Source organism: Phyllobates terribilis, unplaced genomic scaffold, assembly GCF_046119375.1.
Source record: "Phyllobates terribilis strain yellow unplaced genomic scaffold, ASM4611937v1 Scaffold_8__6_contigs__length_399053987, whole genome shotgun sequence".
Classification (NCBI taxonomy): domain Eukaryota; kingdom Metazoa; phylum Chordata; class Amphibia; order Anura; family Dendrobatidae; genus Phyllobates; species Phyllobates terribilis.
The window spans coordinates 158,895,905-158,922,091 of record NW_027362768.1 but is presented as its reverse complement, the minus strand read 5'-3'; the positions used below and the strand labels follow the sequence as shown (position 1 = coordinate 158,922,091).

At 49.3% G+C, this 26,187-nt stretch overlaps 1 protein-coding gene across 2 annotated transcripts in view; it reads left to right on the top strand.

The window, feature by feature from the left end:
• The first annotated feature begins 10,681 nt into the window (after positions 1-10,681).
• CCDC17 (coiled-coil domain containing 17) overlaps positions 10,682-26,187 on the top strand; it is a 71,217-nt gene continuing 55,711 nt past the window's right edge. Inside the window, exons 1-9 of one of the 2 annotated variants that reach the window (XM_073643605.1) lie at positions 10,682-10,867; positions 17,019-17,233; positions 17,817-17,951; positions 18,126-18,188; positions 18,744-18,873; positions 19,143-19,296; positions 19,928-20,047; positions 21,213-21,349; positions 21,614-21,733. In XM_073643605.1, coding sequence (XP_073499706.1) covers positions 17,024-17,233; positions 17,817-17,951; positions 18,126-18,188; positions 18,744-18,873; positions 19,143-19,296; positions 19,928-20,047; positions 21,213-21,349; positions 21,614-21,733 — 1,069 coding nt within the window. In that variant the 5' untranslated portion in view covers positions 10,682-10,867; positions 17,019-17,023. The remainder of the gene's footprint in view (positions 10,868-17,018; positions 17,234-17,816; positions 17,952-18,125; positions 18,189-18,743; positions 18,874-19,142; positions 19,297-19,927; positions 20,048-21,212; positions 21,350-21,613; positions 21,734-26,187) is intronic. The other variant, XM_073643604.1, reaches the window with a different exon arrangement.

Sequence of the window (26,187 nt, the reverse complement as noted above, 5' to 3'; positions counted from 1 at the left end):
TTCACCTCAGATTAGAAAAAGTGGTGACCGGCCCCTCCAGCTTAGGTTCCTCCTACTCCCATGTCCTTCAGTCTAAAATTTGATGTCGCAGAGGATAGTCGCTGCCTTTGCAGCTCCTCAGAAGAATTTTTTATTTTACTCCGGAGACCTGGACCCCCCCCCCCCCCCCCCCCCCCCCCGTGGTCTAGAGGTCTCAGGGGGTCTCGGCGCTGCTGGGACCCCTGATCCTCCCCTGGCAGATCTGTGTACCCCCTAAGGAGGTCCCCGCAGAAGCCTGCCGACCCCGGGGGATATAGGGCGCTCCCTGGCGGAGACGCACACCGCTTCTGTGGGGTCCCTGCGTGCTCCGCCGTGGGGGGGAGCAAAGGGCCACGGCGCCACACGTCCCTGGGGGTCCCTATGACGCTCAGCTGGGCAAGTGCTCTCAAGGTCTGAGTGCTTCAGCAGCTGCTGTTACTGTTTTCAAGTGGTGACTGCTTGTTTTGTCCCTGCAGGGGGATATCTCCGCTGCAGGCGTTTGTGTTATCTGCAGGGACGGAGGAGCGCGGGGGGCATGGCTTCGCGCCTCTCTGCTGCCTGTCATCATAGCTCAGATAGGAAGTGCCAGGAAAGCGCGCGCTGGAGCTGTCCCAGCCCCCTTTTCTTCTTCCGGCCATTACCTCGTGCTACCTCCTGCTCCCCGCTCTCTACACCAGACACCGAGCACTGTGTAAGGAAGAGCAGTCACCCCGGCCAGCTGGTGAGTCACTTCTGTCTTTTAAGGCAGAAGATTCCTTTCTCACACTATTGCAGCGCAGAGCACCTTACTGCTGGCCTGTTAAGGCAGACAGGGTGTGCTATATACAGCTCTGCTACTTCCCCGCTGAGGGACTCGCACACTGCTATCCTTCTAAGGCAAAGGTGTTTTGCGTGGTCAGCAGCATTAACCCCTTCTGAGGGGTCTGGCCTCATCAGGGCAGTTAACCCTTTCTGGACCCTAGTCTGTTAGGTTAACTTTTGCTCTGCAGGCAGCTGGGGTAGCTCTTCTCCCTTTAAGGAGGAGCTTTAACCCTTCAGTGTTTGGGGGTTTTGTGTGTAGGAACAGGCTGTGGTAGCGGAATCACACATCCTCGGTTCTCGTACCCATTGTAAGGGGTTATTACCGCCTTATCCACGACGCTCGCAACTGTGTGGGGGCATGTCGGATCAGGGACCAGGGGGCGCGGACCTCTCTCTCGGTCTGCTTCAGGATCGGTCACGCGTATCTGATACCCCGGGGTCTTCGGCGTCAGGTTCGACACTGGTCGGGGGTCTCAGTGATGTTAAAGTTGAAGCGCTCACTCGCTCCATTGACAGTCTGTCTGACCTCCTGGGTCATTGGGTATCAGCTAAGTCCCAACCGACGTCACGAGGCAAGAAGCGCCTCAGGCCTGTGGTGGCGCTGTCTCCTCCGCGCAGTGCGTCGGAGGCTTCGGAATCACCGGCAGACTCTGCTGGTGAGATCTCCGATTCTGACGAAGAGGATCGGCAGGGTCGCTCTGCTTCTCTTTCGGGCCACGTGGACGCTTTTATTGGGGCTATGCGGGAAGCGTTACAGCTGTCTAAAGAGGTGACGAGGCGCCCTGGCAAGTCGGCCCGGCTGTATCAGGAGTCGCGTCGGGATCGTTCGAAGCTGCCGGCACACGATGAACTTAACGAGGCGGTAGAGAAGGAACGCCTGTGTCCGGATAAACGCTTCCAGGGGATGCGGTTTTTTGATGCCCTGTATCCCTGCTCCACGGAGACGATCGCTAATTGGGTCCCCTCTCCTGAAGTGGACGTGTCATTGTCTCAGCTGAGCAAATCTTCTTTGCTGCCTGTTAAAGGGAAGGCGAGTCTACAGGACCCCCTGGATAGAAGGACGGAGTTAGCGGCGAAGTCCATCTACGAGGCCGCGGGTAATGGATTCCGAGCGGCCTTGGGGGCCATGTGGGCTAGTGAGGCTTCTCTGCGGTGGCTGGATCAGCTGCGGAAGGCGTGGCAAGATGGGACTCCGCTGTCTGAGGTGGAAAGGCTCTTCCAGCTGTTGGAAGAGGCGGCCCGATATGGCAGGGACGCAGTGCTGGATACTACTTCGGTTCTGTCCAGGGCTCAATCCTCGGCCATCACAGTCAGGAGAGCACTGTGGCTTAAACAGTGGACTGGAGACGCGGTATCCAAACAAGGTTTGCGGAGTCTGGCGTACAAGGGCGGTCAGCTTTTTGGTTCGGACCTCACGGAGCTGATTGCCAAGGACAAGGATTCGGCTTTGCCGCAGCGGCTTCTACGTCTGGCAAGTCAAGTGCCGGTAGTGGTCGTCGGTCCTTTCGGCCCAGGGGACGGTTCGGTCAGCCCTCTTGGAGATCGGGTCGTCCCTCGTCTTCCGGAAAGAAGACCACCCAGAAATCCCGTACACCCTGGAAACAACATTTCCGTCAGGACAAACGGGAGATTGACAAAAAGCCCGCTAAGGCGGACTGACACCAGGAACCCTCTCGAGGGCTCTCGGGTGGGAGGTCGTCTGCTTCAATTCGGGTCGATTTGGGCGTCCAACGTACCGGACGCCTGGGTGACGCGGGTTATGTCGGCAGGCTATTTCATAGTTTCATTCTCGACCCCCGGACAGATTTAGTCAGTCACGCATCCCGTCCGAGCCCAAGCTGGCTGCCGCACTGCTGCGGGAGGTCGACTCTCTTCTGCAGCAGGGTGTGGTGGTTTCGGTTCCGCCTGAGGACCGGGGAAGGGGGTTTTACTCCAACCTTTTTGTGGTCCCCCAAAAGGAGGACAAGTTTCGCCCCATTCTGGACCTCAAAGAATTGAATGTTCATGTCCGGACCCGGAAATTCCGTATGGAGTCTCTTCGCTCTGTCGTGGCGGCCCTGTCGCAGTACGATTTCTTGGTGTCGATTGACATCCGCGACGCCTATTTGCATGTCCCTATCGGCAGGGCTCACCAGCGCTTCCTGCGTTTCACCATAGGTCAGGCCCATTACCAGTTTGTGGCCTTACCATTCGGGTTGGCCTCGGCGCCCAGGGTTTTTACAAAAATTCTGGCGCCGCTCATGGCGCTCCTTCGAAGGCAAGGAGTTACGATTCTTCCCTACCTGGACGACCTGTTAATTGTGTCACCCACAGCGGAGGAGGCGGTGACTGCTCGCGATCTCTCCCTTCAGCACCTGGAGGACTTCGGGTGGCTGGTCAATTGGAAGAAGTCGTCTTTGGAGCCGTCGCAGTCAATCCTGTTCTTGGGGATGCATTTCGACACGGTACGAGCAGTGGTGTCCCTGCCTCCGGACAAACAAGCAAACCTTCGTCACCATGTCCAGGATATGAGGTCGGCGATGGCGATGTCCCTTCGGAAGTGTATACGCCTTCTGGGTCTGATGGTGGCACCAATGGAAGCGGTACCGTTTGCACAATTTCATTCCCGGGGTCTCCAAAATCTTATTCTGACCCGTTGGGACCGATCGCCGGCCTCGCTAGATCGCTGTGTCGGTATCTCCCGCAGGGTGCGAGAGTCTCTTGGATGGTGGTTACGTCCGGAGGCTTTATCCCTGGGGAAATCCTTCCTCCTCCCACGGTGGTCGGTCATTACCACCGATGCCAGCCTGACTGGCTGGGGGGGGGGGGTTTGGAACGATCTCTGGGTTCAGGGGGTCTGTTCCTCAGAGGAGTCGTCTCTGCCGATCAACATCCTGGAGTTGAGAGCGATTTTTCTCTGCCTCCGACATTGGACGGTCCCCTTGAGCGGTCTGCCGGTCCAGACTCATGATGGAGGTCTCTCGGATCCTGGTATGGGCCGAGTCCAGGGTCCTAGCCATCTCCGTGATTCACTTCCCAGGAGTGCTGAATATCACGGCGGACTTCCTCGGTCGCGAACAGGTGGACCCCGGAGAATGGAGTCTTCATCCGGAAGTTTTTACACTGCTGTGCTCCCGTTGGGGGACTCCCCAGGTGGACTTGATAGCATCCAGGCTGAACGCCAGGATTCCGACGTTCATGTCCAGGTACAGGGACTCGTAGGCTGTGGCGGTAGATGCTCTGGTGGCCCCGTGGGACCAGTTCGAGTTGATCTACGTGTTTCCGCCGGTATCCTTCCTTCCTCTGGTCATCCGGCGGATCAAACTCGAACGAATTCCGGCAATTTTGGTGGCGCCGGATTGGCCGCGGAGGGCATGGTATTCAATGCTGGTGTCTCTTCTGGCGGCGCCTCCGTTTCCACTGCCTCTTCGCCTGGACCTGTTAACCCAAGGGCCCATTCGTCATCCGGACCTGAAGTCGCTTCGTTTGACGGCGTGGCACTTGAGACCGAGATCTTGACCCGTCGTGGGTTTTCGGCCGAGGTCATTGCCACCTTGCGGGCGGCCAGAGGTCCAGCTACGACTAGGATTTATCACAGAACTTGGGAGGCCTTCTATTCATGGTGTTCTGGATCGTCAAGGAACCCGAGGGTTTTTTCCATTCCCAACTTATTGGCTTTTCTGCAATGTGGTTTGGCCAAGGGTCTGGCGGTTGGTACCTTGCGGGGTCAGGTATCTGCACTATCCGTGCTTTTTCGGAAGGCTATTGCCTCGCGCAGAGATGTGCGCTCTTTTTTTCGCGGGGTTGCACGTCAGTTTCCGCCTCGAAGGGCGTTTGTGGCTCCTTGGCGGCTCAATCTAGTCTTGGAGGCTCTTCAGCATGGGCCGTTTGAGCCTATGGATTCAGCTACGCTTTACTTATTTTCTTGGAAGGTGGCCTTCCTGGTGGCGGTCACCTCTTTGAGAAGGGTTTCTGAGTTGGCGGCACTGTCTTGCTCGCCCCCTTTTCTGGAGTTCCACTCGGATCGCGTGGTGCTTCGTACCCGTGGCTATTTTTTGCCTAAAGTGGTGTCGCGTTTCCACGTCAATCAGGACATCGTGTTGCCCTCCCTCTGTCCAAATCTGAAAAGTCCAAAGGAGCGAGCCTTGCACTCGTTGGATTTGGTGCGGGCTTTGAAGTTCTATCTTTCAATCACGCAAGGGTTTCGGAAGTCGGACTCTCTTTTTGTGATTCCTGCTGGTCGTTGGCGTGGTCAGCGGGCCTCCAAGGACACTATAGCTCGGTGGATACGTTCGGCTATCCTGGAAGCGTACCGGCTCAAGGGCGAGCCTTGTCCGGTTAAGGTTCGAGCTCATTCCACGAGAGCTGTTGGTTCGTCGTGGGCTTTTCGTCAGGGGGCCTCGGCAGCGCAGCTCTGCCGGGCGGCTACCTGGCGCTCTGTTCACACTTTTACTACATTTTATAAAGTGGACGTGAGTACTTCCGCCGATGCAGCCTTGGGACGCAGGGTCCTGCAGGCGGCGGTGGTTTAGGTTATCTCTTTATCTAGTTTTGGCGCTTGTTGCGCGCTTGACTAAGTTGTTGGGGTGTTGCCGATTCTGCCACTGTTTCCCACCCTTGAGTTCTGGACTGCTTTGGGACGTCCCACTAGTAATGGATCTGTGTCTCCCTTCCCTTCTGCTGCTGAAAGACGGATTTTGGTAAGACCTTACCTGTAAAATCCTTTTCAGCGAGGGAAGGAAGGGAGACAGAGCACCCTCCCTTGGCAGAAGTGTATTATTGTTTTCCAGATGCGGCGCGACTCCTCTCTGATGACGGTCATCTAGGCTGGGGTCGGCGCGCTAGGGCTCTGTTCCAGCATTGCCAGCTCATCGCAGTTGTCAGGTCCAGTGAGTAGTGCCTGGGACTGTGTGTTTTTTCTGTTATATGCATAACCTGTTCTCTCGCATTTCTGAATTTTCGGAAGGGGTTGTGTTGTTCCGCTGGTGTTGTCTGCTCTTCCTTAGCTTCTGTACGGACTGAAGGACATGGGAGTAGGAGGAGCCTAAGCTGGAGGGGCCGGTCGTCACTTTTTTCTAATCTGAGGTGAACTATCCTGTGGGGCTCAGCCTACCCACTAGTAATGGATCTGTGTCTCCCTTCCTTCCTTCGCTGAAAAGGATTTTACAGGTAAGGTCTTACCAAAATCCGTCTTTTTTAAAGTTTATTTTTTATATATAAAATATTGTATATATTTCTAATTCAATATATTATATATAATTATTATTTTTTTTAAATATTTTTTAATGATTCTTTATATTACAAAATATGTATAGATTTTTTTTCTCTTCGCACGCCACACATAAAGAGCACGCTTAAAAAGATGTTATTTTTGGGAAAACCCTCTTGACCTAGTAGGCCGTGAAATTCCCCTCCACAATGAACTTTTGTAATTTACCTACAGTAGTAAAACAACCTGGTTTGCCCACTTTTTTACAGCGGGCACATGACCCCCTCTTCTCTTGTGATCCGGCCATGTTTTCCGGTCACATGGTGTGCAGACATTAGACCAGCCCTTTAACTTGCGGCTTAGTCCACACATGCTCCGTTTTTTACTACATATTGATGCCCCAAAATGCAATACAGGGCTGGTGTAATGTGTCTGTACCTCATGTGACTGGTAAACACGGCCGGATCCCATTGGATAAAAGTGAGGTTAAGTGACCGCTATAAACTAGTGGGGAAAGCAGGTACTTTTGCTAATGTAAGTAAATTACAACGTTCATTGTGGTGGGGAATGTTTCTGCCTCCTAACATTTAGTTTTGGAAAACCCCATTAGTGAATGCGTGGAGTTGTGCATGCTCTACCTCTGCTCCATTCAGATGTGGATTTCTAGAGCCTGTTCTTGGGGTAGCACAGTGGAGCCCCCAGCGATCGGAAATTTATGTCTTAGGTCTACCCCTACCCAATTGCTCCTACACATACCGTCATATTCTAGACTCCTACCAGATGGCTACAGTTTTCAAACCAGTGATTGAGAATCAGGTGAGTTTGGGCAGCAGCCTGTGCTGATTCCAGAGAACACACTGGTTCACTTTAAAGGCTTTTTCCAGGTTTGGCACGAAAGTTTGCAGTTAATCTATGTGACTGCAGACTTATAAAACCTCAAATCGTGCACATTGCGTGCTGTCAGGATTCTGCGGTGTCGGCAGCGAGACCGGGCGTTATGTTACCGCGTTCATGCGATTTACATAATTCCAGCAACACATTCCGACTCGACATGTCCGACCTTTCTCAATTCACTTGTATTTAGCACGTCTAGTTGGAATGTGAGTATGCAGTATGCAAGTTGCACACACACGTGGTAACCTGGAACTGGAAAATCCTGATTGTGCACACAATGTGAGGATTCACTCTCCTGCAGTCACATAGAATGATTCCATGTCAAAGCTTGACAACCCCTTTTAAGTTTGTCATGGGAAGAATTCATGTTCTTGGGCTCTTATAAACAGTGCCACAAAATCACACAGACCAAAGTGTGAAAAAGTTACAATAACTTTATTCTGTTGAATATTTAATTATCAAAGAGACTGACATGGAATTCCTGGATGAATAATTGTTCTGAGTGAAATTTCTGCAACTAAACCATTCTTCGTGTGTGCATGAGGCTATTACTGCCGCTCCTTCATAGATTTCTGGAAACTGTTTAGCTGAATGAGGCCGTCACCGAAATATCTGCAACCAATGTGATCTGCAGATATGTAGAAGGAAAGTTCCAGAACTTTATTATTAGGACATGGTTGCTAAGAGAAAGTGCCACATGTGGGACGTCGGGAACATATGTTATATATTGTCTAAGGAAAAAATATCCTGCATTTCACTATCTTTTATTATGTTTCTAACATTGGCAGTTCTAAAGGTTTTATTTAAAAAAAATAAAAAAATTGTTCTTTTTAATCTTGACTAAATAAAAATACCTTTTTCCTCCTCAAAATTAATAGTTAAGTTATAATTGATGGGTCTGGTTTAGAAGGGATTACAAAATGTAGGACCTGTCAATTTGTTGCAGCTTCAGAGGAACATCTGGGTTGCATACAGGTACATTTAAAGGCTGAGCAGAAAAAAAAAAACTAAGATACAATGGGTATGTGTTTTGTTTTGTTTTTTTACTTATTTAAAGGGCCAAAAAGTAAAACAATTCTACTATGAATGGAAGTATGAATGAATGTTTTTCCATTTTGCCATTATTCTTGATGTATCCATTAAATCTTGTGTTTCTTTCCGTTACCACCATTATCTATTGACCGATGGGTCTGACAGTGTCATAGTCTTCTGTTTGCTTTATGTGACCTTCGTGGGTTTGAAAATGGCAGAAAAAAAAAATTAACTCACCCGTATCTTGCATTTCATACAAATGAGAAGACACAAAAATCCCATCTTTATTATTGTGAAATTAAAAACAGAAAAGTTTCAGAAAAAAAAAATCCTACATCCACCGTGTTTTGGACTGATTACTCTTACTTCAGGATCCACCATTCACAGTAGGTGATATCACAGCTCACCTCCTGCTCCTGTACAATGAGTGATAACACCTCTATATACAGTAGATAACACAGGATCAACCACTCACAATAGGTGATGTCACAGCTCACCTCCTCCCCCTCTTGTACAATGACTGATAACACCTCTATATACAGTAGATCAGGGTTCCCCAACTCCAGTCCTCAAGGCCCACCAACAGGTCATGTTTTCAGGATTTCCTTAGTATTGCACAGGTGATGGGATTGTTGCCTGTGCAGGTGATGGGATTATCACCTGTGCAATACTAAGGAAATCCTGAAAACATGACCTGTTGGTGGGCCTTGAGGACTGGAGTTGGGGAACCCTGCAGTAGATAACACAGGATCCACCATTCACAATAGGTGGTGTCACAGCTCACCTCCTCCCCCTCCTGTACAATGACTGATAACACCTCTATATACAGTAGATAACACAGGATCCACCATTCACAATAGGTGATGTCACAGCTCACCTCCTCCTCCTGTACAATGACTGATAACACCTCTATATACAGTAGATAACACTGGATCCACCATTCACAATAGGTGATATCACCGCTCATCTCCTCCTCCTGTACAATGACTGATAACACCTCTATATACAGTAGATAACACAGGATCCACCATTCACAATAGGTGATGACACAGTTTCCTCTCCCTCCTGTACAATGACTGATAGCTCCTCTATATACAGTAGATAACACTGGATCCACCATTCACAATAGGTGATGTCACGGCTCACCGCCTCCTCCTCCTGTACAATGACTGATAACACCTCTATATACAGTAGATAACACTGGATCCACCATTCACAATAGGTGATGTCACGGCTCACCGCCTCCCCCTTCCTGTACAATGACTGATAACACCTATATTATACAGGAGATAATACGGGATCCACCAATCACAATAGGTGATATCACAGCTTACCTCTACCTCTCTTCACAATGACCTTTGCACACGCTCATTAGATGCTACAATACAAAACATAGGGTCTGGATCCGACCATTGTGATAACGTACATTTGATGTTTCCTGAAACAACAGGAAGTTGGAGTCTAAGGGCTTGTTCACACATTGTGTTTTTCCCTCAGAAAAAAAAAGCATCTTACAGTCTCAGCAACATGAAGAGTTTGAATGAGAATGACTTTCTGAAGTCTCGTGCACACACTGCATTTTTTCCTTGCAGATTTGAAGCAGTTCCATGTCTGCAACCGTGGCAATTCTTTCATTGTTTTTGCAGCGTTTTACACTCATTCAAGTGAATGCGGGAAATAAAAAAAAAAAATGCAGCGTTTTTCCTGCGGAGAGTCACTTTTTTTGGTGCAAAAATGTCTGCTGCAACTACTTAACATGTGCACGTACCGTAAAAGAAAGCCGAAGTGACCGGTGTGAAAATTGCAATATTTCAATTTTTTTCTTTTTTTTACTACAGATTGGGGTTTATCACATAAGGGCCGTAACCGGTCCAAAACTCGTCTGAAGTGGACGCTGGGATTGTTTCTGAAGTTTTTCTGATGTTTTATGTGAATAAAAAAAGAAATCTGGAATGTTTCCTTTTATTATACTGGTGTACCATTTTCTCAGGTTCCAAAATTACATTTGCTTTTCCGTTGCTATAAACAGGACTCAACCGCCAGTGTGAACTCCGCTAAATGGTCCCTCTTGGTTTCCATTCGAGCAAGCAGAATTTAAGGGGGTTGTCCACCTCTGGGGGCTTTTTTTTAATTAAATGCATGTATTTAGGGCTATAAATAATTTTTGTAATTTGGTTTCGTTAAACATTTTGTACCATTTTGCCTTTACAGGCTCTTTGCTTGGAAGCACAGTCTACTTTGCTGTGCTCTGTGGTCATAAATCACCTGAGAGGAGGTCAGATGAGGATAGATAACAGAGTTATGAACTCTCTTATCAGAATGAGCTCACTGATGGATTCTCAGTTAACTCATCCTAACAGAGAGTAGAGAGGGCAAACGGTGCAACATTTTTAATGAAACCCAATTCCAAAAATGATTTTTAGTCAAAAATACATACAAGAAAAAAAAAATGGCCACAAGGAAGGAAAAGCCCTTAGAATACAAGTGTAAATAAGGCAGCCTACATACTGCTGCCATCGTCATAACAACCAATCAGGTCGCAGCTTTCACTGATTTTCCTGCCTAGTACATATGAGAGCTCTGATCTGATTGGTCGCTATTGGCAGTAGGAGCGCTGTCTTCATTGCTCCACAGCCCGCGCTCTGCTGTGTAATGAGAAGGGTCCGGCGTTTCACAGAAATTAACACTGCGACTTGTTGTACAGGACCAGCGTCATCAGCCAGACATGACACCCCCCCCCCCCCCACTCGAGCAGTAATGGTACGGCCGAACTACTGCACGCCCCAATCAGAGCTCAGTGTAAGGACCAGACTCCGCCCCCGTCCCTTCCCGCCGTCTCCATGGAGACCAGCGCCGCTTCCACCAAACTTCACCTAAACTCTGCAGCCCGAGTGCGGACAACGAAGTGACCCCCTAGGAACGACGGTGACCCAGGTGAGGTACCAGAGACCCTTATTAGTAACGGTCATCAGTGTTGGGGTGTGGGTGACCCCATAATAGTGACAGTGATCAGTATTGGGGTGTGAGTGACCCTGTAATAGTTACAGTAAGCAGTATTGGGGTGTGGGTGACCCTGTAATAGTTACAGTAAGCAGTATTGGGGTGTGGGTGACTCTGTAATAGTGACAGTGATCAGTATTGGGGTGTGGGTGACTCTGTAATAGTGACAGTGATCAGTATTGGAGTGCGGGTGACCCCATAATAGTGACAGTGACCAGTATTGGGGTGTGTGCGACCCCGTAATAGTGACGGTGATCAGTATTGGAGTGCGGGTGACCCCATAATAGTGACAGTGACCAGTATTGGGGTGTGGGTGACCCCATAATAGTGACGGTGATCAGTATTGGGATGTGGGTGAGCCTATAATAGTGACGGTGATCAGTATTGGGATGTGGGTGACCCTGTAATAGTGACTGTGATCAGTATTGGGGTGTGTGCGACCCCGTAATAGTGACGGTGATCAGTATTGGAGTGCGGGTGACCCTGTAATAGTGACAGTGATCAGTATTGGGGTGTGTGCGACCCCGTAATAGTGACGGTGATCAGTATTGGAGTGCGGGTGACCCTGTAATAGTGACAGTGATCAGTATTGGGGTGTGGGCGACCCCGTAATAGTGACTGTGATCAGTATTGGGTGTGTGTGACCCTGTAATAGTGACAGTGACCAGTATTGGGGTGTGTGTGTGACCCCATAATAGTGACGGTGATCAGTATTGGAGTGCGGGTGACCCTGTAATAATAATAATAATAATAAGTTTATTTTTATAGCGCCAACATATTCCGCAGCACTTTACAAATTTTAGGGGGGACTTATACAGACAATACAGAATAAGCATATCTCATATCGAACGGAGTGAGGGCCCTGCTCGCAAGCTTACAGTCTATGAGGAAGTGGGGGAGACACAAAAGGTAAAAAGTACATATATTGTATAATGCAGCCTTGATATACTGAATAGGATAAATAATAATACATGGACTGGTCGCCAGCCAGTATGTGTGCAGTCCTGACAGAGGCTTTTATGTGCATGGTTGGTTTGAACCCGAAGTTGAAGAAGATTTTAATATGGGGGAAAGCTGGGATGGACAGAGTGTGTTTAGGCGATACGCCAGTCTAAAGAAATGTGTTTTTAGGGTTCGCTTGAAACTGTGGGTATTGGGAATTAATCGAACTGTCCTGGGTAGTGCATTCCAGAGAATTGGCGCAGCACGCGAGAAATCTTGGAGACGGGAGTGGGAAGTTCGGATTATGGAGGATTTTAGTTTCAAGTCATTTGCAGAACGGAGGGCACGTGTAGGGTGGTAGACTGAGACAAGGGAGGAGATGTAGGGGGGTACTGAAGCATGGAGCGCTTTGTGGGTAAGCGTGATAAGTTTAAAACGAACTCTATATTGGATGGGCAACCAATGCAATGACTGGCACAGGGAAGAGGCATCGGTGTAGCGGTTGGCGAGGAATATGATCCTGGCTGCTGCGTTCAGGACGGATTGGAGAGGGGAGAGTTTAGTAAGAGGGAGACCGATTAGTAGAGCGTTGCAATAGTCAAGACGAGAATGAATAAGAGCGACAGTAAGAGTTTTTGCCGAGTCAAAGGTGAGAAAAGTCCTGATTCTTGAGATGTTTTTGAGGTGTAGATGACATGAACGAGCGAGTGATTTGATGTGAGGAGTGAAAGAAAGATCTGAATCAAAAATGACCCCAAGACAGCGGGCTTGTAGCTGGGGAGTAATGGTTGAGCCACAAACGGAGATGGCAATATCGGGCACAGGTAGGTTAGTGGAGGGAGGAAACGTATTTTTTAGTTTTTGACAGATTCAGTTTTAGACACAGGGAGGACATAATGTTAGACACAGCAGAAAGACAATCACTGGTCTTTTGTAGTAATGCAGGGGTGATGTCCGGAGCAGAGGTGTATAATTGGGTGTCATCAGCATAGAGATGGTACTGAAAACCAAATCTGCTGATTGTTTGTCCAATGGGAGCAATGTATAAGTAGAAAAGAAGGGGGCCTAGGACTGATCCTTGAGGAACCCCGACAGTAAGAGGAAGTAGGGAGGAGGAGGAGCCGGCAAAAGACACAGAGAAGGAGCGGTCAGAGAGATAAGAGGAGAACCAGGAGAGAACCGTGTCCTTGAGGCCAATAGTGCGGAGCATAGTGAGGAGGAGCTGGTGATCCACAGTGTCAAATGCTGCAGAGAGATCCAGGAGAATCAGCAGGGAGTAGTGACCATTAGATTTAGCTGTTAGTAGATCATTAGAGACTTTAGTGAGGGCAGTTTCAGTAGAATGTAAAGAGTGGAAACCAGATTGTAAAGGGTCAAGAAGAGAGTTGTCTGAGAGATAGCGGATTAGACGGGAGTGGACCAGGCGTTCCAGTGACAGTGATCAGTATTGGGGTGTGTGCGACCCCGTAATAGTGACAGTGATCAGTATTGGGGTGTGTGCGACCCCGTAATAGTGACGGTGATCAGTATTGGAGTGCGGGTGACCCCATAATAGTGACAGTGACCAGTATTGGGGTGTGGGTGACCCCATAATAGTGACGGTGATCAGTATTGGGATGTGGGTGAGCCTATAATAGTGACGGTGATCAGTATTGGGATGTGGGTGACCCCATAATAGTGACAGTGATCAGTATTGGGATGTGGGTGAGCCTATAATAGTGACAGAGATCAGTATTGGGGTGTGGGTGACCCTGTAATAGTATAAGTGATCAGTATTGGGGTGTGTGCGACCCCGTAATAGTGACAGTGATCAGTATTGGGGTGTGTGCGACCCTTTAATAGTGGCAGTGATCAGTATTGGGATGTGGGTGACCCCATAATAGTGACAGTGATCAGTATTGGGGTGTGGGTGACCCTGTAATAGTGACAATGACCAGTATTGGGGTGTGGGTGACCCTGTAATAGTGACAGTGATTAGTATTGGGGTGTGTGTGACCCTGTAATAGTAACAGTGATCAGTATTGGGGTGTGTGTGACCCTGTAATAGTGACAGTGATTAGTATTGGGGTGTGTGTGACCCTGTAATAGTAACAGTGATCAGTATTGGGGTGTGTGTGACCCTGTAATAGTAACAGTGATCAGTATTGGGGTGTGTGTGACCCTGTAATAGTGACAATGACCAGTATTGGGGTGTGGGTGACCCTGTAATAGTGACAGTGATTAGTATTGGGGTGTGTGTGACCCTGTAATAGTAACAGTGATCAGTATTGGGGTGTGTGTGACCCTGTAATAGTGACAATGACCAGTATTGGGGAGTGGGTGACCCTGTAATAGTGACAGTGATTAGTATTGGGGTGTGTGTGACCCTGTAATAGTAACAGTGATCAGTATTGGGGTGTGTGTGACCCTGTAATAGTGACAATGACCAGTATTGGGGTGTGTGTGACCCTGTAATAGTGACAGTGATTAGTATTGGGGTGTGTGTGACCCTGTAATAGTAACAGTGATCAGTATTGGGGTGTGTGTGACCCTGTAATAGTGACAGTGATCAGTATTGGGGTGTGTGTGACCCTGTAATAGTGACAGTGACCAGTATTGGGATGTGGGTGACCCCATAATAGTGACAGTGATCAGTATTGGGGTGTGTGTGACCCTGTAATAGTGACAGTGACCAGTATTGCACTATTGGGGTGTGGGTGACCCTGTAATATTGACAGTGACCAGTATTGGGGTGTGGGTGACCCTGTAATAGTGACAGTGATTAGTATTGGGGTGTGGGTGACCCTGTAATAGTGACATTGACCAGTATTGGGTTGTGGGTGACCCCATCATAGTAACGGTGATCAGTATTGGGGTGTGGGTGACCCGGTAATAGAGACATTGACCAGTATTGAGGTGTGGGTGACCATGTAATAGTGACAGTGATCAATATTGGAGTGTGGGTGACCTTGTAATAGTGACAGTGACCAGTATTGCAGTATTGGGGTGTGGGTAACCCCGTAATAGTGACAGTGATCAGTATTGGGGTGTGTGTGTGACCCCATAATAGTGACAGTGATCAGTATTGGGGTGTGTGTGACCCTGTAATAGTGACAATGACCAGTATTGGGGTGTGGGTGACCCTGTAATATTGACAGTAACCAGTATTGGGGTGTGGGTGACCCTGTAATAGTGACAATGACCAGTATTGGGGTGTGGGTGACCCTGTAATAGTGACAGTGATTAGTATTGGGGTGTGTGTGACCCTGTAATAGTAACAGTGATCAGTATTGGGGTGTGTGTGACCCTGTAATAGTGACAGTGATTAGTATTGGGGTGTGTGTGACCCTGTAATAGTAACAGTGATCAGTATTGGGGTGTGTGTGACCCTGTAATAGTGACAATGACCAGTATTGGGGTGTGGGTGACCCTGTAATAGTGACAGTGATTAGTATTGGGGTGTGTGTGACCCTGTAATAGTAACAGTGATCAGTATTGGGGTGTGTGTGACCCTGTAATAGTAACAGTGATCAGTATTGGGGTGTGTGTGACCCTGTAATAGTGACAATGACCAGTATTGGGGTGTGGGTGACCCTGTAATATTGACAGTGACCAGTATTGGGGAGTGGGTGACCCTGTAATAGTGACAGTGATTAGTATTGGGGTGTGTGTGACCCTGTAATAGTAACAGTGATCAGTATTGGGGTGTGTGTGACCCTGTAATAGTGACAGTGATCAGTATTGGGGTGTGTGTGACCCTGTAATAGTGACAGTGACCAGTATTGGGATGTGGGTGACCCCATAATAGTGACAGTGATCAGTATTGGGGTGTGTGTGACCCTGTAATAGTGACCAGTATTGCACTATTGGGGTGTGGGTGACCCTGTAATATTGACAGTGACCAGTATTGGGGTGTAGGTGACCCTGTAATAGTGACAGTGATTAGTATTGGGGTGTGGGTGACCCTGTAATAGTGACATTGACCAGTATTGGGTTGTGGGTGACCCCATCATAGTAACGGTGATCAGTATTGGGGTGTGGGTGACCCGGTAATAGAGACATTGACCAGTATTGAGGTGTGGGTGACCATGTAATAGTGACAGTGATCAATATTGGAGTGTGGGTGACCTTGTAATAGTGACAGTGACCAGTATTGCAGTATTGGGGTGTGGGTAACCCCGTAATAGTGACAGTGATCAGTATTGGGGTGTGGGCGACCCCGTAATAGTGACTGTGATCAGTATTGGGTGTGTGTGACCCTGTAATAGTGACAGTGACCAGTATTGGGGTGTGTGTGTGACCCCATAATAGTGACAGTGACCAGTATTGGGGTGTGGGTGACCTTGTAATAGTGACAGTGACCAGTATTGCAGTATTGGGGTGTGGGTAACCCCGTAATAGTGACAGTGATCAGTATTGGGGTGTGGGCGACCCCGTAATAGTGACTGTGATCAGTATTGGGTGTGTGTGACCCTGTAATAGTGACAGTGACCAGTATTGGGGTGTGTGTGTGACCCCATAATAGTGACAGTGACCAGTATTGGGGTGTGGGTGACCCTGTAGATGATGAGTCCCCTTGGATGGCAGTGGCTGCCTCAGGCACTTGTATGAGATGTGAGTAGTGCCGGATGTAAAGCCGCAGTTTGGGTCGCTGAGAGGGATTGGTGACCCCAGGGGGGATAATAGTGACCCCGGGAGGGATTGGTGACCCCAGGGGGGATAATAGTGACCCCGGGAGGGATTGGTGACCCCAGGGGGGATAATAGTGACCCCGGGAGGGATAGTAGTGACCCCGAGGGGGGATAGTAGTGACCCCGGGAGAGATAGTAGTGACCCTGGAAAGGATAATAGTGACTGCGGGGGGATAGAAGTGACTCCGGTGGGGATTGTAGTGACCCTGGGGGGATTGTAGTGACCCCGGGAGAGATAATAGTGACACTGGGGGGATTTTAGTGACCCCGGGGGGGATAATATTGACCCCCAAGGGGGATAGTAGGGAACCTGGGGGGGATAGTAGTGACCCATGTGGAATCTGCAGATCTTTACGTCTTTCTTCCTAAGTTTGGGGTAGCATTGCAGCCCCCAGCTTCTCTCGCCCACAGGACACCTCCACAATGCGTCACACTGAGCCCACCTCACGGCTGCCTCCTTTCCCGTCCTGCAGGCAGAATGTCGGACCTGGGCAGTCACCGCTGCCACAACTGTAATATGGCTTTTCGCTCCTTCTCGCTCCTGGAGAAACACAGAGAGAAATTCTGTATTGGAAGCCAAATCGGGGACCCGACCGTCCTGAGCTCCCGCTACGCCGGCACAGGGGTCCACCCACGAGTATCTGCTGCCAGGGAGTTCCCACGCATTGCCGAGACCCCGGATTTCCAGGTGAGCAGGAGCCACATGTTCACTTTTACCTTCAGCAGACCAGCAGTTTAGTTTGCTTTATGCAATTTTGCGATGGCTGAAGACCCTCAGATTGGAGACCCCAGTGAGGTCAATATTTCCTGGACGAGAATCTGTCTGATGTCTCAGGGTAAGTTGAGTGCCGCTCTCCCTGGATTCGTTGTCACTCAGCTTTCCCAGGAGCGATCATTGCTTTTTTCCACAGCTTTAAGCCTCATTCACACGCTCATGTGTCACAGTCTAAGAACGGACCGTGATTCATGGACCGGTCAGGGGTCTCCTGAGCCAAACTCGACAGCTTTATATTTGCCTATGAGGCTGTCAAGTTGGGGTCTGGAGACCCATGGCCGTTCCTTGAATCACAGTCCGTACTCGTGACACACAGATGTGTGAATTGGGCTTTACTCAATGATTTATATTTAGTGGGGGGCACTTCATATTAGGGTCTATGGCGGACCCTACTGGATCCAGAGAAAACATTACCGATAATGCACATAGTTTGGCTTGAGTCTCTTCTCGTTGGACCGACGATATGACTGTAACGAGCCCGTCTTCTGTGCCGTAGACCCGAGACAGCATCGCCCGACTGAGGGCAAAAGAGAACCTGCTGAACGAGCGGGAGCAGCTTCTGATGGGTGAATACGGGGCGCAGCCAGGGACCCTCACCGACAGCAGAGCATTAATGACCCTGACGGAGGAGGTAGGTGACGGGTGCCATTATCCCCGATGATGATGACATTGCGGGTGATTAAGGCCACATAATATATCCGTACACAGTAGTTATAGCTGTATACAGCACCACATTGTAGGGGTCATAGACCTGATGCTCCACAGATCCAGGCTTTATAATGTCTTTCTTTTTCTTCTTTCCTAGTTTCACAAGTTGAGGAAATCCCTGGAGGTTTCTGTCCCGACTCTACGATCCATTCAACTTCAGGTAATGATGGAGGAATGACGATACCTGTAGGGGGAGAGTAATTTGGCTTTAAGGGAGTTGTTCCCGCTCTTCATTTGATGGGTCTCCTGGAAACTAACTGATAAACAAAGGACCCCGAATTATCTGTCAGTGGCAGAACCACATTATGCTCATTGGAAATGATTGGACTTCCATGTAAAGCACAGATGCAAGAAAGAAGACAGGAATCAATACAAAGGGCTATACCTCTGTAATGTCCATATGTACTGGGGCTGGGTTTTAATAGGGATGTCTCAGGTGTATAAGGTCTTTACTGATAGAAATTTCCACTTGTCGGGGTTTTCTGAGACTATAATAACAGTGGACCCGACTACCAGGCAGCCACTACCAAATCTATGGCGCAGTGCCTAGTATACAAGGAAAGAGTGCAGCCATCTGTCCGGCGGTGGCAGTAGTCGGACCCCCACCTATCAGGTATTGGTGGCCTATCCTGGGAAGACGCTATGAATATTATAGTCTCTGAAACTGCAAAGCTATAACTGACCCCTAATAAGCGCCATCATTGACTCATCGCAGGGTGAGCATGGACTTTCCTCCCACTGGGATAGAGAGTACCGAGAACGCGTCCTGGAAATGACTGAGGCCCATGAACGCCACCTCGCTGACATCCAGGCACGAAACCAGGCTCTGGAGATGCAGAGAGAAGGTTGGTACAGCACAAGCATCCAGGCTGCACATGAGGCATCAGTCCTGGGGAAGGGGAGATTGATTTTTTTTTTTTTTGACTTACAAAGTAAGAATAATTTGAGCTTTCCAAAATCCCATAAAGAGGACCCCAATTCAGGATCAGTCACCCATAACCCTGAGTCCAGATATTATTGACAATGACATTATGTGACCTCATGTCTTGTGGCCGATCCTTCCAGTTACCTGGATTTTAATCTCATTGAATCAGACTTTTGTTTCCATTTGCAGAAATCCGCCAGCGCCTGTCTGACGTCGCCAGCAGCAGCAGCTCCACCAACCACATCGAGCAGATGCTCCTAGAATTAAAGGCTCAAGAGGAGAAAAACCAACTGGCCCTCGATGCTCTCAGGGACCAGGTGGTGCTCATCCAGTCAGAGAGCAGGTACGAGGTTGTTACAAAGTCACAGAATGACTGTTCAAACCATGTACAGGCTCTCGGTGCACCCTTGGTGTGGCCAAACATTTAAGTACACCTCCTCACCTACTTTTTTTCCTTTTATCTCTGCCCTTCTCTGGCTCTGTGAAGCCACAGTTGTCGTTCAGAGAAGAGGTGGGGGTGAGATCGAATTAAAACAAGCAGGTGGAAAAGTGCACTTAGATGTTTGGCCACACCAAGGGTGCACCGAGATCCTGCAGATGGTTTGATCAGTCATTCTGTACTGACTGAGTCCCTTTCAGATTTCAAGCCAACCAAACAGTATTTGACGTTAAGGCCCCCCATACACATTATGTTAATGTGGGCTAAACGCACCGATATTGGTCTGGAGTTCTGGTGGCCTAACCTGTAATGGCTCCAGGGGGTGCAGGGATGTCACTAGTTCCTGATGTTTACCTATCTCGCCATTACTGCAGATTCAACGGACTATTGGGGGATTCAGTAGTTAGACCCCCATAAATTAACTCATCACAGTAAAGTTGGAGATCTTTTTTGGTACAAGTACACAAGTCTGCTATAAATTGTATATAATTGATGCTTATTAGGTTGCAGTGATAACAGATAATTTTATTTTTAGGGCTAAAACCGAAAAAGTGAACAAAGAGCGTCCATCCAGCACATCTGTGAAGAAGGAGAAAGCTCCGCTCACCATCGTTCCTTTCCCCATCCGTGGCAGCACTCTCTCCTCAGAAATCAGGTGATTTGCACAATACAACTCACAGCACATAATGGAGGAGTAGTCCGGAGCCATCCAAGACAATGGGGCCAGATAACATTCATCATATTAACAAATGCTCCCGTCCATCAGACACAGAGGGCACATAACAATACAATCTCTGACATGTCTGGTAATGCACAAATTATATTAGTCTAGAATTCTGCACATCAGCATGGTGTGTAATATCCGTGTTGTATTTAATGGCAATAATCATGTTCCAATGTGTCCATATAGTAACAATTCCTGTGGCTGTACTCCTGCTGTACTCCTTCTGCACTGCTCCTCCACTCCTCCTGTATTCCTCCTGCTCTCCTCCTCCACTCCTACTCCTTCATCTCCTTCTGTATTCCTCCTGTATTCCTCCTGCTCTCCTCCTTCTCTCTTCCTGCTCTCCTCCTTCTCTCTTCCTGCTCTCCTCCTTCTCTCTTCCTGATCTCTTCCTGTATTCCTCCTGCTCTCCTCCTGCTCTCCTCCTTCTCTCTTCCTGCTCTCCTCCTTCTCTCTTCCTGCTCTCTTCCTGTATTCCTCCTGCTCTCCTCCTTCTCTCCTCCTGCTCTCCTCCTGTATTCCTCCTGCTCTCCTCCTTCTCTTTTCCTGCTCTCCTCCTGCTCTCCTCCTGTATTCCTCCTGCTCTCCTCCTTCTCTTTTCCTGCTCTCCTCCTGCACTCTTCCTGCACTCCTCCTCCACTCCTCCTGTATTCCTCCTGCTCTCCTCCTTCTCTCCTTCTGTACACCTCCTGCTCTCCTCCTTGTCCCCTCCTGCTCTCCTTCTGTACACCTCCTGCTCTCCTCCTTCTCCCCTCCTGCTCTCCTTCTGTACACCTCCTGCTCTCCTTCTGCACTCCCCCCTGCACTCCTCTCGCACTCCTCCTGCTCTCCTCCTTCTCCCCTCCTGCTCTCCTTCTGTACACCACCTGCTCTCCTCCTGCACTCCCCCTGCACTCCTCTCACACTCCTCACGAACTCCCCCTGCACTCCTCCCGTACTTCTCCCGCACTCCTCCCGCACTCCTCCCGCTCTCCCCCTGCACTCCTCTCGCACTCCTCCCGCACTCCTCCCGCACTCCTCCCGCACTCCTCCTGCTCTCCTCCCGCACTCCTCCCGCTCTCCTCCCGCACTCCCCCTGTACTCCTCCTGCACTCAGCGCTCTCCAGCTCGCCTATGTCCAGAGCGGAGGGAATGACGCCGTTGTCCTGGCACAGATGAGGGACCTGCAGGCCGAGGCTTTGACCTTCGAAGAGATTTCCCACAAACAGGATCGTAAAGAGAAAAAGAAAAAACGTGAGTCTGTGTGCGATGACCTAATCCAGGAAGGTTCAGGGGTAGAAACGGAAATCTGAGAATATCTTTCAATTCATTTTCTTGGGAGTTTGGTAAGAGGAATTGGGGGCAATGGTGGCGCCGTCCACAACCACGGCCAAACCTTGTTAATATATTCATTTAATGTATTTGCCGATTCCCATGTCTCCATCTTGGCTCCATATGTGGGACTGTTCCTTCAGGAATATTACTACTATTCATATATAAACTTTGGGATATTTGCAGGTACTGATGGTCCCCGGACGCTGGATGTGGAGCTCATGGCAGTCGAGCTTGAAAATCAACGTCTTGAGGAAGAAATCTTCAATTTAAAGCTGCATCGGAGCCGGAAAAAAATAGAGAACGGTACGAAGAATGCACTCGTATTTAGTTTATTGTAACTATTTAAAGTCTAGTATAGTAAAAGCCTTTGAATACAGCAGCGTCTCGTCTCTGGCAGTCCCATGTAAGGTTCTTAGTGATCCCTGGAGGCTTTATAGCAGCTCTTGAAATACCTGGTGCTGATGGCTGAATGGGGTCAAACACAAGGGAAACACCACCAGTCAGATGTTACCAGCTCAGGCAGCGGAGGAGGGGGATGCTACTGGCTTGATATGGATGACCTACCCTGAGCCTAGGTCACCAATATTCATCTTGTGGAGAACCCTATTAGCAGGGTCTTTATTCTGCTATCTGGGGCTGCACGGAGCCGTTATAAGGCTTGTAAATATAATGTATGTTTGCGTCTGTATCATTGTATGCAGAAGCCTGAAAAGGAGAAGCAGCTTGTGATTGAAATAAGGAACCTCATGTACGAGCCGTGCATACCTGCTAAAATAATCGTAAACTCTGCACAGGCAGAGACCCCCGGGCCAGTGACCCTGCCCCCTCCATTGTACTGCATTACATAGCATTGCTGGAGGGGAGGTCACTATACTGGACCCGGTATTGGTTGCTTCCCTGGTCCTGTCTGTTATAGTGCAATTGTATGTAGCTGGAGGGGAGGTCAGTGTGGGTCCGGGTCCCTGGTGCGGTCTGTTATTCTGCAGTCCTATGTAACATTGCTGGAGGGGAGATCATTGTGGGCCCGGGTCTCTGGTGCGGTCTGTTATTCTGCAGTCCTATGCAACATTGCTGGAGGGGAGGTCATTGTGGGCCCGGATCCCTGGTGTGGTCTGTTATTCTGCAGTCCTATGTAACATTGCTGGAGGGGAGGTCATTGTGGGCCCGGGTCTCTGGTGCGGTCTGTTATTCTGCAGTCCTATGTAACAGTGCTGGAGGGGAGGTCATTGTGGGCCCGGGTCTCTGGTGCGGTCTGTTATTCTGCAGTCCTATGTAACATTGCTGGAGGGGAGGTCATTGTGGGCCCGGGTCTCTGGTGTGGTCTGTTATTCTGCAGTCCTATGTAACATTGCTGGAGGGGAGGTCATTGTGGGCCCGGGTCTCTGGTGCGGTCTGTTATTCTGCAGTCCTATGTAACAGTGCTGGAGGGGAGGTCATTGTGGGCCCGGGTCTCTGGTGCGGTCTGTTATTCTGCAGTCCTATGTAACATTGCTGGAGGGGAGATCATTGTGGGCCCGGGTCTCTGGTGTGGTCTGTTATTCTGCAGTCCTATGTAACATTGCTGGAGGGGAGGTCATTGTGGGCCCGGGTCTCTGGTGGGGTCTGTTATTCTGCAGTCCTATGTAACAGTGCTGGAGGAGAGGTCATTGTGGGCCCGGGTCTCTGGTGCGGTCTGTTATTCTGCAGTCCTATGTAACAGTGCTGGAGGGGAGGTCAGTGTGGGCCTGGGTCCCTGGTGTGGTCTGTTATTCTGCAGTCCTATGTAACATTACTGGAGGGGAGGTCATTGTGGGCCCGGATCACTGGTGTGGTCTGTTATTCTGCAGTCCTATGTAACATTGCTGGAGGGGAGGTCATTGTGGGCCCGGATCTCTGCTGTGGTCTGTTATTCTGCAGTCCTATGTAACATTGATGGAGGGGAGGTCAGTGTGGGCCTGGTGTCCTTGTACTGTCTGTTATTCTGCAGTCCTATGTAGAATTACTGGAGGGGAGGTCAGTGTTGGCCCAGTTCCCTGGTACTGTCTGTTATTCTGCAGTTCAATGTAACATTGATGGAGGGGAGGTCGGTGTGGGCCTGGGTCTCTGGTGCGGTGTGTTATTGTGCAGTCCTATGTAACATTGATGGAGGGGAGGTCAGTGTGGGCCCGGGTCCCTGGTACTCTCTGTTATTCTGCAGTCCTATGTAACATCGCTGGAGGGGAGGTCAGTGTGGGTCCGGTTCCCTGGTGCTGTTATTCTGCAGTCCTATGTAACAGTGCTGGAGGGGAGGTCAGTGTGGGCCTGGGTCTCTGGTGCTGTGTGTTATTGTGCAGTCCTATGTAACATTGATGGAGGGGAGGACAGTGTGGGCCTGGGTCTCTGGTGCGGTCTGTTATTCTGCAGTCCTATGTAACAGTGCTGGAGGGGAGGTCAGTGTGGGCCTGGGTCTCTGGTGCAGTGTGTTATTGTGCAGTCCTATGTAACATTGATGGAGGGGAGGTCAGTGTGGGCCTGGGTCTCTGGTGCGGTCTGTTATTCTGCAGTCCTATGTAACAGTGCTGGAGGGGAGATCAGTGTGGGCCCGGGTCCCTGGTACAGTCTGTTATTCTGCAGTCCTATGTAACATTGATGGAGAGGAGGTCAGTGTGGGCCTGGGTCTCTGGTGTGGTCTGTTATTCTGCAGTCCTATGTAACTGTACTGGAGGGGAGGTCAGTGTGGGCCTGGGTCTCTGGTGCGGTTTGTTATTCTGCAGTCCTATGTAACAGTGCTGGAGGGGAGGTCAGTGTTGGACCAGTTCCCTGGTACTGTCTGTTATTCTGCAGTTCAATGTAACATTGATGGAGGGGAGGTCAGTGTGGGCCCAGGTCCCTGGTACTGTCTGATATTCTGCAGTCCTATGTAACATTGCTGGAGAGGAGGTCAGTGTGGGCCTGGGTCTCTGGTGCGGTGTGTTATTCTGCAGTCCGATGTAACATCGCTGGAGGGGAGGTCAGTGTGGGCCCGGGTCCCTGGTACAGTCTGTTATTCTGCAGTCCTATGTAACATCGCTGGAGGGGAGGTCAGTGTGGGTCCGGTTCCCTGGTGCTGTTATTCTGCAGTCCTATGTAACAGTGCTGGAGGGGAGGTCAGTGTGGGCCTGGGTCTCTGGTGCTGTGTGTTATTGTGCAGTCCTATGTAACATTGATGGAGGGGAGGACAGTGTGGGCCTGGGTCTCTGGTGCTGTGTGTTATTGTGCAGTCCTATGTAACATTGATGGAGGGGAGGACAGTGTGGGCCTGGGTCTCTGGTGCGGTCTGTTATTCTGCAGTCCTATGTAACAGTGCTGGAGGGGAGGTCAGTGTGGGCCTGGGTCTCTAGTGCAGTGTGTTATTGTGCAGTCCTATGTAACATTGATGGAGGGGAGGACAGTGTGGGCCTGGGTCTCTGGTGCTGTGTGTTATTGTGCAGTCCTATGTAACATTGATGGAGGGGAGGACAGTGTGGGCCTGGGTCTCTGGTGCGGTCTGTTATTCTGCAGTCCTATGTAACAGTGCTGGAGGGGAGGTCAGTGTGGGCCCGGGTCCCTGGTACGGTTTGTTATTCTGCAGTCCTATGTAGGACTTTGGTGATTGAGGTCCTGACAGAATATATGACTGATGCGGGCATAATATCTGGCCCACAGCCTGTGGCGAGGATGTGTAGTAAATCTGTCCCTATCTTATTGCAGGCCTGCATCCTTCGCCTTCTTATTAGCAGACAGCAGAAAAGCCCCCCGTGGACTGAACCCCCAAAATAAAGAGAAGCAAAAAAATAAAAGCTTTATGCAAATTGTAGATGTTCCGGCTCAGGGGCAGATATAGCAGTGACTCCGCTCGGCTTCATATATTCTGGTTTTATTTAAAAAAGGACAAAAGCTTAATCCGTGGATAACAAAAACCTCTGCAGCTTCCAATGGATCTTGTGCTTTCCGGACCATTTTCATGATTTGCTCGCTGTCCTGGAATGGAAACCCTCTGTTACATAGGAAGATTTCTGCTCATAACGATTGTTCGTCGACTGTATGCAAGTGGATCGCCGCATGCTCACACGTCTGATGTAAGGGGGCAGAAGGATCGCCGCTACGTCCGCTCTGTCTCTACACGATCAGATTGGTTTTCAGTCTTAGAGCATAAACAAGAAGGTTTTCATTCACTGAAAGCCAGCGGAGATCATGAAACCGACGAAGAACGGAAGCACAAATGTCGCTTTACTTCACCTCCAGCTTCTCTGCGCTTGTTTCACTCCGTTCCCATTATTATCAATGACATCAATTGTGTGCAATAAAGTAGTTTTTTATTTTTCACTCTGCAGCCAATCAGTGTTATTACCGTACAGAATCTGGCGCATGACAGGATGTGTGCATGGGCTCTAAGTAATCCAGCCCGAAATGTGTCTGTCCGGATACTGGTACAGTGTGAACACAGTCATAGCACTGCCAAGCACAGTGCCCTCATAGCAGCCACATAGAAATATTACATCTTCCATATTTCAACACGGAAAAGTAATCTAGTAATATAATGTATGTACACAGTGACTGCTCCAGCAGAATAGTGAGTGCAGCTCTGGAGTATAATACAGGATGTAACTCAGGATCAGTACAGGATCAGTAATGTAATGTATGTACACAGTGACTGCACCAGCAGAATAGTGAGTGCAGCTCTGGAGTATAATACAGGATGTAACTCAGGATCAGTACAGGATCAGTAATGTAATGTATGTACACAGTGACTGCACCAGCAGAATAGTGAGTGCAGCTGT